Raw genomic sequence first — 13,128 nt, 5'->3', positions numbered from 1 at the left:
AAAATTATTTTGGCTTTGATGATTTCCTAATATTTAAAATCATATTAATTATTTTTTTTCTGGGTGAATTGATAGGGTTTATACAGTACAAGAATTACATACAATGTAAGTCAAGTTTTGACCAAAAATGACAAAAAATTCCTTAAAAATACACATTTGCATATTTCATCACAATTTGAACAAATCTAAGTTGGGTAACCCCTAGGGACCTGTACACCAAATAACAAAGCTGTCTGACCAGCGGTTATGAAGAAGAAGATTTTTTACCAAAAACACCTTTTTTGGCATTAATTTGCCTATTTTCAACAATATCAAAAAATTAAAAAAATAGTTTCTCAAAATCATACTTTTCATCTACACAACAAATATCAAATCAGTAAGTTCTGCGGTTCTCAAGATATTTGAGTGGACGGACGCCTCACAAACGGACATACATACATACATACATACAGACTGACGCCGGACGGATACCCATCCCAATAGCTTCTATAGACTATAGTCTATAGTAGCTAAAAATGATTAACAATGAAGTAACATCGCTTGCATTGTAAATAATGAATACTTCCCATTTCCTTTCAAATTCAACAATAAAATTCTGGGGTCATCGTGCAAAATTTAGTACTGGAGAAACAAATTACCCAATATTCACCGACACTTGAAATTCAAAATGGCCACCAACGCTGTATTTAATTCTTATTTTCAATTTACAAAAGTAAGCTGGGGAAAAAGTTTATTTGCGCCATGAGCTTCAAAATGAGCCCCCACAAAGTGGTAGCCTAAAAAAAAATTGTATATATACTTTGACAATCCAAATATGTGTCTGCCTGCCCTGAGGTGCTTTCTAACTTATAATAAAGTTGTAGGCTCTACTACACTACATCACACACACACAGACATTATTAGCTTTGAGAAGACTTCTATGCATTTCCCATCCCATGTCTATCCACACTTTCATTCATGACTGTCAATACAATATTTAAAATGATATCACGATAGCAAAACGTGTTTCATGTTCTCTGTATTCTTGTTTTATTGTATCATTTTCTTTTTTCCCACAACTCATTCTTCTCGTCTTGAATTTGCTGTGCTTTTTATTAAAAAATAGTGTCAATGACACTGTCCTCCCATTTTGCAGCGATACTAACTACTAGTACACACATGACATTGCATTCTTACAGGTTGACTAAGAAAATTCCATTGCAAGTCCCAATTAATCTTATACCCAAGCAATATGAAATGCTCCATCTCATAATGACTTTTACACGTCTGACAGAAAACAACCCTAGGATCAAGACTATCATGTTTTACAGCAATCCAACTAATACTTTGGGAGAAAATGATTTTTTGACAAAAAATGGGAAAAATTGCCCCAAAAACACAAATATGAAAATTTCACCACAATTTGAACAAATCTGACAAAGGTCAACCCTAGGATCATACATACAAGTTTTCAAGGCAATGGGATGAGTGCTTTCAGAAAAGATTTTTTGACAAAAAACGGGAAAATCGCCCAAAAAATACAACTTTCAAAATTTCACCACAATTTGAAGAAATGTACCTTAAGTCACTATAAAGAGCCTGCATACCAAGTTTCAACAAAATCTGGCCAGTGGTTACAAAGTTTTAGCATTTTGCAGGATTTTTCCTTTTTTCCCCTTCCCCTTCGTTTCTTTCAACAAATTCACATCTCCACCCCTCGATGCACCTGTCCATCAAATACTAAGATGGTAGGTGCTGCGATTTAGGAGTTTTTAATGTCGACAGACAAACATACATACATACATACATACATACATACAGACAGACCATAGACCCTCCAAAAAACGCAGGTCTATGAACAAACAGACAGACAGACAGACAGGCAAACAGATAGACATGCATACATACATACATTTATTTTTACAGCTTTTAACCTCCAACAGCCGACCAACTTGTCAATATTAGCTTGATCAACTTGATACTACTGCTTATAATAATATAAATGAGAGTTAATTACATTCTAATTAAAGTAAACAAGACTTGCTTATCAACATGTACGTGGTAAAAAAACAGCATATCTGTCAGGTTATAAAGAATCTTCAGCTGGTTATCTTTATCAGTATTTCATCCTATTAACCAAGCACATTTTAACTTTCAAATTAACATTGCAAGTAAGTTCTGTTGAATAAGTTGAGCCTGTAGGTACTCAGAGAAAGCACACAGAAGAGACAAATGTTTGCAACTTAAGAAGTTCAAGGTCATCAAAAGCATTATAAGGAATCATGTAACACTTTCATTGCACTGTTTACACAGATTGCATAATTGCTATAAATAGCACATAAGGAATCTTACAGCCCAGCTTTACCATAAAAACCCTATCACTTTGACCACTCTTTTAATTGACCACTCTATTTTTTTCCTCAAAAAGTAATTTTATTTTATCCTTACCAAGTCAACCATAAATGGAAATTGGAACTTTCTCTATCTCTATTTATGTGACCAACCTATCGTGACAAACTATTATGAGCAATTTCTTTTAGATAACATACAGAGCACAATATATGACGGTTCAGAATATGTCAAAGTTGGGATTCAGGAAAGTTGCCTTTACATGTTTTAATCCTCCAAGATGGTAAGCATTTCACCATGAACTGTCAAAAAAGTTGAACTTTCTAATAATTCTACACTAAAATTATTTTGGCTTTGTTGATATCCTCACTAATTCAATTATTTAAAATCATATTAATTATTTTTTCTGGGTAAATTGATAGGATTTATACAGTACAAGAGTTACTTACAATGTAGTCAAATTCAGTAAACATCAATTACCGTCTAACATTGCATCATTCCTATAAATAGCACCTCAGCCTGGAACGGCACAATCATAATCTGCTCATTCACAAGGCAGTACTTGACTTTGAATGAATGACCTACTACATTTCACCTATGTACCAAATTTGAAAGCATGACAAAAAGTACCACAAAATTTGCAAATTTCAGCTTGAGTTCAGAGAGTCATCTTCAGGTCACTCCTAGGAACCTGCACACCCAATTAGAAAGTAATGGCATACACAGTTTCAAAGAAGATTTTTTTAAACAAAAATGGCAAAAATTGCCCAAAAATACAAATTTGCAAATTGTGCCATAATTTTGATGAATTCTATTTTGAGTTTTCACAAGGTACCTGCATGCCAAATTTTAAAGCAATCCAACCATTGGTTTAAGAGGAAAAGATTTTTTACTAAAATGGCAAAAAAAGAAAAAAAATTCATTAAAAATAGAAAGCATCAAATATTGACATCAATCTATATGTTTAAATAAGCTGGACCTAAGGTACCTAAAACCCAAATATGACAATGATCAGATGAGTAGTTCCTGAGTTATTGATTTTTGACCATTTTCGCTTTTTTTTCTACCTCATTAGCATATCTATGGGACTAAAAAGTTCATTTTAACAACGGCACATCTACATCATATATGGCATCACTACACCAAAAATCAGCTCAATACGTGCAGCGGTTTTTGAGTTTTTGCGTTGGACGGACAGACATCCATACATACATACATACATACATACATACAGACAGACATCTCACATACAGACTTTTTTCAACCATATAACCTCCCAATTGCCATATATGTATGGCAAATGGGAGGTAAAAATGATTAACAATGAGGTAACATCGCTTGCATTGTAAATAATGAATACTTCCCATGTATATGAACTTGATCTCAAATAATTATGAGTCATTTACATGATTCTGTGTTTTGTCCGTCAATGTCTGAATATCATGGCTGTACAAAACTTGACTTGTGACAGGTATGTTGTGACTTGTGAGTTCAGGGTTATGCAAGAAAATACAGCTGCGAAAGAAGTGAGTAAAACCTACACAAGTTGAAAAATATTGCTGTTTTTTTAACTTTTTGTTAGAATTTTTTTTATGCCAAGACAAGAGAACTGGCTTAGCACTTTCTAAAACAATACAGCACAACTGCTTGGCACTTTCTAAAACAATACAACACAACTCTGCACCATGGCAACAATATGGGGCTATTTTGCTCCGTTTGCCCGGTTGAAATCAGGATCTGTTTGATACCACCTGCCAATCACAAGTTCATCACACAGAGTTTCCCCGGAGGATGCAAGTTAGTGTAAAACGTCTCACAAACCAAGCAAAGGGTATCGCCAATTCATAATTCGTCACACATAGAACAAACCTTCTACCGCTGCAAGTTGCGTGGTTTCAGTTGTAAATTACTACATCATAACCTCGGTGGCAACCTGATCCATATCAGTGACACAGTGACAAAGACAAGAGTTGCCAGTCAAGCAGTATAAGTTGTAAACTTAACTCTCCCTGCAATCACAGTTGCAAAGCGTTCAGTTTCACTTGTAAAACCTAGCACGGTGAATGCGAACTAAACCCCATCCCTTGTCAAAAACTAAACCCATCTTCAACGCACCGTAGAATCAGGTTGTAGCTTATAGCTCTAGCACGTTTCAGCAACGTGAACTCTAGATAAAGTTTGTGAAGATGGCGCTTTCTCATGAGCTTCTGTCAAAAATAAATACAGTAGGAGGTAGCACTGAATACATGTAATGAGCCAAAGCCGCCTAACTACACACTCTTTCAAGAATTTTTATGAAAAAAATTGAAATTTTTAAAACTCTTCCCACTACATCTGACTACTGATCGTTTGTGAGCAAACTGTAATATACATGTACTTTTGAGATCAGAAGGTAAATCAGTGTGTCAAAAATTTGAGCACAGCAAATTTTGGAATGAATCAGCTCAGCCTAGATTTCTATAGCTTCATTGAAAAATATATATATATACATATTCTGCAATGCAAATTTGCAACTTGTGAATCTGACAGCAGAAAGACGACATCTTTTAAAATTTCTTCAAATGTTTAGCAACAGAGTGGAGTGCATCTGTTTCTGGGAAATTATTCAATGCCAAAAGTTGGTAAAACCCAACTGCTTTCTACAGCAGAGTTGGACCCACTGAAGATGAAAATGGGTATGAAAGGGTTGAATAACGTAGCTACCTTAGAAGTAAAGTTTACTCAATGTTTTAAATATTAAAGTTTACATATCAAGACAAAAAAAAACACAAATAGCAACTGCTTATGGAAACTGTAACACACAACGCCAGACTAAAATCTGTCTAGATCAGAAAATTGTTCTGACTGTAGGTGAGAAGAATACTCTTCCCTGGTATCTTTGGTCAGTACTTGCATTTGATCAGTATAACCTGGTTTTTGCTTGAAAGTATTTGTTTTTCCAAGTGTTTTGAGTATCTTCTTATCAGTGAAGATGGCTGAATTCAAAGAATGCTTGATGCTTCCTAGATTATTAATTGTAGACGACTCCAAAATTTCATTTGCCGCCCAGCAAACTGCCATTTTCCTGAATCCAAATCCTAGGCCATTTCTGTTGACGGTTTTCTCTTCCTCAATCCGAATCCCATGCCGTGTCTGTCAACGGTTCTCTCTTACCCCAGCAATCTCATACTGTTTCCATTCATGATTGATCATGACTTTGATCATCCTGTCCCAATAAAGACTGCCATTAGGCAGTCACCCCCGCTTGGTGATACTCTCATATCTGTCACACCGACGAACATACGATCCCACCACCCCCCAAGCTATAGCTGCAAACCAAAAAAAAACTCGCCATCAACCTGTACGTTCAGACCATAAATACATCACAGGAGCACATATTTCACTCTCAGGGGAAGCCAACTGTGCAATTCCTCACGTCTGCCAATGTTCAGAGCCAACCCGGTTCACAGCGCAGAAATCTGATGCGTCAACTCGCAGAAATGAACCATGTCTACAACCTGTCCTCATCGCTGTCTGAAGTACTTGTAAATAATTTGCTACTTTATTGATTTGGAGAATGAGGCAGTCCATTGCAGTGTTCATCTCCCGAGGAGAAAGAAGCAATAATTTCATAATATTTACAACAAAAAGTCATACACTCTTACATAAAACAATGCAACTTTTTTGTTCATGTATTGTCGACATCAAGATTCATGTTTCTCTGTATACAATATCTGTCATTATTGACATTCAATATTTTCACAGAATTTTCCTCCACTCTTGTGACCCCTACCCCTCTTTGCTTTGGAATAACCCCTTCTGTCCCAAAAAATACAGTTGGACCATACCACTAGACACCAGGGGGGTTTGAAGGAGTGAAATGTGAGCATGTCTGTGTTGTCTTCTCTCACAGCTTGACAACCTCCCTCCCTGACAGAAATCAATCCATCCGATTCCGATCTGCACACTGGCTTACAGTTATCCCTGTGTTCCCTTCAAAGAGTACAGGAGTTCACAGCATTGATCACTTTGACTGTAACCGTAAAAACAGGCACTTAAAAAAAAATTGCACTTTTGAAACCTCAACCAGTTTTTGAAACGACACATCTCAATGTGCCCTTTCCGAATAACACGCGTACAAAAAAAATACAGAAACCAAGTCTTGGTAGTCTCTGCTGCAACGACCCTCGCACCAACTTTAATTATATGTTCTTTCCCCGAGACTACTTAATCAGCCTGTCCAAGGTTTCTAAATTCCATTTCCACAAAAAAGCAATTATTTTCTCTCCAGTTTCTGATGATCCAAAATCTTTTCCCCTAAAGGTGTTTTTTTTTTTTCGCTGACAAAACCAGCGAGTACCTGGCAGTTCACGGAGGTCATAGGTCACGTTCTCCTGACGCCTTTCTTGCCCCTCATGGAGGTGAACTCGCGGCGAATGGAGCTGGCTCGCAGTTCCAGGATGTGATTTATTTTGGCGACGATCTCGGTGGCGGTGCTTGTACTTGTCTCAAAATCATGGTACTTGAAATCATTACCGGCAAAATACGTGAGCCGGAACACCGTCCTTCCTGTAACGATATACGCAATAATAAAGTGAGAACATAAACTGATGAAATTGGATTCCCTTAATGATGGTGTGAGATTTTCATGCCTCATTTAGCCAAGATTTTTTTTCCTTTTTTGAATTAATATAATTGAATGCACGTAGGCTGCGTGACTCCTGCTTTTGGTAAGTGTACGCTGGGTCAACTGTTTCCAATCTGCAATAATCTAGCATTCTAACGCTGATGGTTCATGGATGGTTTGGTTCAAAGATCACATGAAAATAATACAACTGTAATTCAAAAAGAGCAATCTTAACCTGTGCTCCAATTCCTTGACCTGCCGACAGGTTCACCATGAAGTGTTACTAAAGGCTAATATCAAACATTCCTTTAGAGATGTATTGTTGCCAAAATAGACAAAACTCATTTTCGGAAATCTCGCCAGCTACATTCATATTCTGGTAACATAGCTTCAGATGGACTGATGTTACCTCCATTTTTACAAATGATTTGTGTTTACATTACTCTCTAAACTTAAAAACATTTTCAAGTCACTAAAAATTTTCACTTTTGCCAATTGTTAATATTCATGCTTTCCATATTTGGCTATCATCACGACTGTGTACTTTACATAAATATTCATAGCTTCCTTATATGGCAAGTTAGAGAAACGTATGCAAATGATCATCAAGTTGTCATCCAATAATATGTTACGTCAGTAGTTTCTGCAACAACTTGTTTTACTTTTCCCATTTAAGGCAGCAAAAGGCCGCAAAAGTTTGAAAAAGAAAGTAAAGAATATATCAATGTTCAGAGCTACATATTGCCACTATTAATTTTTCGTATTCGAAGATGAGAAATAGGTGCAATGTTGCACACCTGTATTGTTTGAATTTTTGCCACGAACAGTAAATTTTTCTGTCAACATACGGTCCTCAGTCCTGATTTCAAACTCTCCACCCTTCTTACAAAATACAGCTGAGAAAATATGTTGTTTCATAACTTCAAAACAAAGGATGATGAAATAAGAAATATTATTGGAAACAAGGCTGTATGCAGAAAATGATAAACTAAAAGCAAACTATTACATTTGGGTATGTTTGAAAACTTCAGGACACCTGGGCTCAAAGTGGGTTGTGCTTTCACTTATACGATGAACAAACATGCTGAATTTTGTGAAAAATTCTTCAAAAGACACCATTTCAGCAGTCTATGACCGAGTTTAAGAATATTTAAATATAGGTACATGTTCTATGCTCAAAATATCAAATATTTGTGTCAGAAACTGCACACTCACACACTCACACACACACTCACACACTCACACACACACACACACACACACAACAAGTAAAGGCTTTCATTCAGTGCTCATGACAAATTTAATAAAAAACTTTAAAGAACAAATATGTGACATTATCTTTTGATTAAGGTGAATATTTGAGCACTTCAAAATGTCTTTAAAAGCAATAATGGGTAATCCTATTTATTTCATTCATCCACTTCTCCAAATGCTGCCCTTACAATAAACAGCAAACACATCAAAAATTTTCATCATGGAAAAAGTATTTTCTGTTCTGCATCAGGTGTTCTTAGTAATTAGCATGTTGACAGAGAAAGATTATTACAAGAAAATAAGCATGGAATTGTCAAAAGAACCGAGTGTTTGCAGACAATTTACTCTCTTTTATTTAGATGAAAGAATGGGCAAATTTTCCAGTCAGCATAAAAAAGTCTGTATTTGCACAAAATATCAGCCAATAAAATGGATTTCTGTGTTTACTGTGTTTATGAAATTCGACAAATTGACACGTTGTGAGGATATACATCCTGATGAAGAAAATGGGGTTTACATAATTCCTCTCCGATATTTGAACGCTGGAAATTCAAGCCAGGTTGACGGAAGTCTTTGCCTTTCCCCGCTGTGGTGAGTGGGTACAAAGTATGACTTGGAAATTGCTGGAGGGCAATCAAATTACATTAAATCATTAACGCACGGCTAAAATTGAATTATCAAACGCCACTACAGTCTGTTGGCATATTTCATTGACTGTAGACTACAGTTATTTTAGAGCTGCCTACACAATATGAATCATGGGACTGCGCTTATGATTTATGGGTAGTGCTTGCAAAATACCTTTTGCCAAGGAAATATTGAAGAATATTATCCTCTGTTTAATAAATGGAAAGATGGCAGAAAAATTTGGACTAAAAAAGTTTCTTGCATAAAATTTGTGGCTGAGTTGTTAAAAGATGTGGAAACATGACTGGAGAAGGTACGGTACGTATATAATTTCCAAAGAGCTGTCATGCTGTTTGTGCACACTCCCTCTGAGAATAATTTGAAAAGCTCTTGTGTATGGGCATGGGCTATTTTTTCACACTGGAATGAGTCAACAGCCTAGCACAGCTGGACATTGGGTGTACACAATTATCAGTCCAAAGACTGCAAGAAATTACTGAACCAGTGGTTTCACCCTCCTTGGCAACCTTGCGTCCCTATTTCCCAATGTGGAGGTCCAAGCTCTGACACACTGTCGTATGGAAATTTGGACCAGATGACAGTTTCAAAAGAAGTATGAGAAGAACAAAGTTGACATCGAGTTTTGAATATTGCTTCAGAAGAAAGGAACACACAACAAACACTCCCTTTATGTTGCCATGGTAACCAAATTCCTGCTCCAATATTTTAGAAATTGATTTCCTCAGATGGATGCAGTAAATGATAATATAACTGGATTTAAGTTTGTGTATTGAATCAGGCTGAATTATGTATAACTAATTCAACTTTAATAGTTTAGTATCCAAAATTGTCATTCTTAAAACGTTGCCAAATCATAATTACCCCTGTGTCAAAGGTCAAGTGTGAGATATCATTTGCCAGAATCATACCTGTGTGTTTTTCGTCAATGATGTCACATGACGCAATGCTGTCGGCTTCATATGACACGGCTTTCTGACGACTCCAAAATTTGGTTGATTTCTGCTGTGACACTGGGTCGATCTCAACCTTGTCTCCTGATATCCCTGCAAATGATATAGAGGAGAAATATTCCCAGGTATGCAGAAAGGTGGACCCAGCAAAAGGAAAATATCACTAACTTAAGGGCTACAGATTAACGTTGGGACTCCCGGGGAAACACTTTTAATTTGCTTGTTCTGCTCAATCCATTGCTCATAATGAAGCCAAGTATAGTTAAACTTGTTTGGTGTGTTTTGAACAGATTCCCTGCTTAGTTTGTATTCTCACAGCATCAGTTGTTTTGTGGCTCAGTGGTAAAGATAACACTTACATGTCTTACTTCACATATTTTCAGTTTGTCTATTTTTTCCAAGTGCATAGCTGTTTATCTGTCCTTTTTCAAGGGGGGGGTCAAATTGTCTGAAAATTGAAGTACACACTGAAAAAGATTCAATTTTCAGTGAACTGAATTTTATTTGTTAAGGGATGTACGAAATGCAATTTGAACTTGACCTTACCTAGCTGGACTTCAGTGTTTGTCTTGAACTTGTGCAGCATGTGGGCACGGTAGGATTTGTACTGGTAACCGACTAGGAACGAAGCCCCACTCAGATCAAACTCATGGCTGTCCTCGTCGTGCACCATGTCACCACGGATACCTGTGATTGAGTGACAAACAATCGCCTGTACTTTGTCCTGACATTTTGAACTTGAGATTTATGTACTTTTAATCAACTCTGACAAAACGATATGCTTGGGCTTTGCCACTCAAATCCGCATTCCCCAGAGTTATTGCTCGCACAGGCGGATTATCCTCGCCTCTAAGTGCACATACACATATCAGTCGCCTACTTTGGTCTTGCATGACTGTGTGTTACCCACAATGCACTGCACCGTTAATGGATTCAGAAGGGGGTTAGCAAGCAGAACGATAAAAGATGGGAGTTTGTGTGGCATCTTTTCAATGTTGGTGTCTTCCAAACTCCTGTTGAGTTGCTGTTGGCCTTTTTGCTTACTAGAAATCTACACTACTGCTATGTTAATTTCAAGAAGGTTCTAAATTTCCTATGATCACCCTATTACAAATTTGATTTGAATTCACTTTTTCCAAAAACATGCTTCAAATGAAGTTGTCTCTCTGATAGTTCTGAAATCGTAAACTTTATCTCAAATCCTCTGTTTCCACAATGAAGAATCAAGTAAAATGAGAAAATTTCTATGGAAATCCACCGTACCAAAGTGATGCAAATACATTTTTTAACATTTCAAGTAATTGAGGATGACTCAACTGTATGTTAAATATCACTTCACTCTGCATAAAATGGTGTATATCATTAGCCTTTGAAAATATCGTGTCTGCCAGAAATATTTCATTTCTTCCAGACAACTGGTCTACTATGAGACGTGCCTATGCTTGCTTTCTGTATCGTAATTTCCATAGCTTGTCTCTGTATTATGCACAGAGGTATCAACAGAATCATCACACATCCATTACCAAGTTTATTACACTAAAAAAATCACAGAAAATTGCTAATTAAAATATTTTGATCAAAACATTTTCTTTTGAGAAACGTAACCACTCACTGTTTTCCCTGACCAGGCAGAATTCCATGGTGTTTTGATTTTCCAGAGTACTGTCCAGGTCTACGGCAACACCCGGCTCACTCTGTTTTTCTAATACATAGTCTGGACCTGTAACGAAACGGGAAATTACAATCCAGCAAAGTCAACCTTATTAGGACATACGGTGAAAACATTATGTTTCACAACCAGAATCTTTGGGGGGTTTTTGGGTTCACCTGTGCGATCATTCATAATTCATGTATGTGTCAGAAAGTGGTGCCTGTGTGTGTGTGTATGTGTGTGTGTGTGTGTGTGTGTGTGTGCATAGACCCTCGAGAAAAACTGAGGGTCTATGGTGTGTGTGTGTGTGTGTGTGTATAAATGTATGGGTCATGTATAATGCGTGTCTGGGTGTACATGATGTTGGTGATTAAGCTTAACAATGAACCATTTGTTCCTGTACTTTGATCAACCCGTCATTATCAAACTTTGATAAAAAGATTATTTTGTTCTGCTCAACATGCAGAGATAGCCCTGAAGAAGAAGTGATAACAGATGAATCAAACATTAAAGCGGAACGCACTCCTGAACCTCAAGTAGCTGCTGATAAGACAAGAGACACTGCTACAAAATGGACATTTTTCTTTGAATAAAACAAAATCTCGAAATCTGAATCATCAAGCTACATCACAGCCGTAAGATTATATCACTGTGTGTGAACCTGAAAAGGAAAGTAGCTTGTCAAAAATAAAATTTTTCCTGCCATGGAAGGAAAAAAAAGCTGCGAGATGTGCCTTGGGTCAAGTTAGGGTCATAGGTCGGATACTTGCACATGCAAGTTGTATATTTCATACATATTTATTGAACACATGTCAACAACAAAGCCTTTCAGGGAGAAAGTATCAGTATTTAATGGGTAAAGTATCAGTATTTAATGGGTAACCTGTTAATCACTCCTCTGTAATATCACCTGGATGGTTTTATTTATCGCCCCTGCTCCGGAATCTGGCAAGTCGTCGTGGATGCTGGAGAGTTTCCCTTTATTACTGCTCAAAGACAGAAAATTCCGCCGGCAAAAAATAAATTGCCCATTATCACGATGGATTGATAACCAGATTATATGTCCTACGTTCCAAATTCTCCGATTTTCCTTCATCGGGTAATCATTTATGCTTTCATATATCTTTCTCTCCTGTTTCTGGTTCGTGTCTTTTTAGATACAGTGAAAGAATTTTTTTACCGTGTGTGGCTTGGCAAGACAGGTGAAAGTGACAGGCCATATTGCTCTCCCGCTTAAGTAATCGAGCAAATTATGTCAAAATACTGGGCATTAAGCCTCACTTTCACCATCAATTAGTACAGTACTTTAGACGTTGGGAACTTTTTATGAGTAAATTAAATTTTCACCACATCCTGGAGCGCAAACGTCAAACCCAATTTGGGTGGAGATTTACAGGCCAGGATCAGGCCAGCTGACTGACCACATGGCAGTGATAAGATTTACGCGGTATTGACACCGAGTAGCAGGGGCAGAGCGTTCAAATCCAAGACGTCTGGTCCAGTTGCCCATTTAGTGTGATATATAGCTGGATGTACAGACATGCGTCTCTCGACATTCTCCTAAATTTGAGGGCAGATGATTAACAAAGAAGCCCAATCCTTATTAATATTACACTTGCTCTGATACTTGACTGATATGAAATTCAGATGTCCTATGAAACAAACACGTACAGCCTTGGTGGCTATGCTGG

The 13,128-nt window shown here is 37.1% G+C and overlaps 1 protein-coding gene across 1 annotated transcript in view; it reads right to left on the bottom strand.

The window, feature by feature from the left end:
- Nucleotides 1-5,975: 5,975 nt before the first annotated feature.
- Nucleotides 5,976-13,128, bottom strand: part of LOC139114087 (target of rapamycin complex 2 subunit MAPKAP1-like) — a 45,229-nt gene continuing 38,076 nt past the window's right edge. Inside the window, exons 5-8 of the mRNA XM_070675603.1 lie at nucleotides 11,399-11,506; nucleotides 10,333-10,473; nucleotides 9,745-9,879; nucleotides 5,976-6,876 (exon numbers count right to left, since the gene is read on the bottom strand). Of these exons, the coding sequence (XP_070531704.1) occupies nucleotides 6,692-6,876; nucleotides 9,745-9,879; nucleotides 10,333-10,473; nucleotides 11,399-11,506 (569 nt within the window). The 3' untranslated portion in view covers nucleotides 5,976-6,691. The remainder of the gene's footprint in view (nucleotides 6,877-9,744; nucleotides 9,880-10,332; nucleotides 10,474-11,398; nucleotides 11,507-13,128) is intronic.

Source organism: Ptychodera flava, chromosome 16 (assembly GCF_041260155.1).
Source record: "Ptychodera flava strain L36383 chromosome 16, AS_Pfla_20210202, whole genome shotgun sequence".
NCBI lineage: Eukaryota > Metazoa > Hemichordata > Enteropneusta > Ptychoderidae > Ptychodera > Ptychodera flava.
The sequence above is the reverse complement of the archived record's forward strand: the minus strand, read 5'-3'. Positions and strand labels throughout refer to the sequence as shown.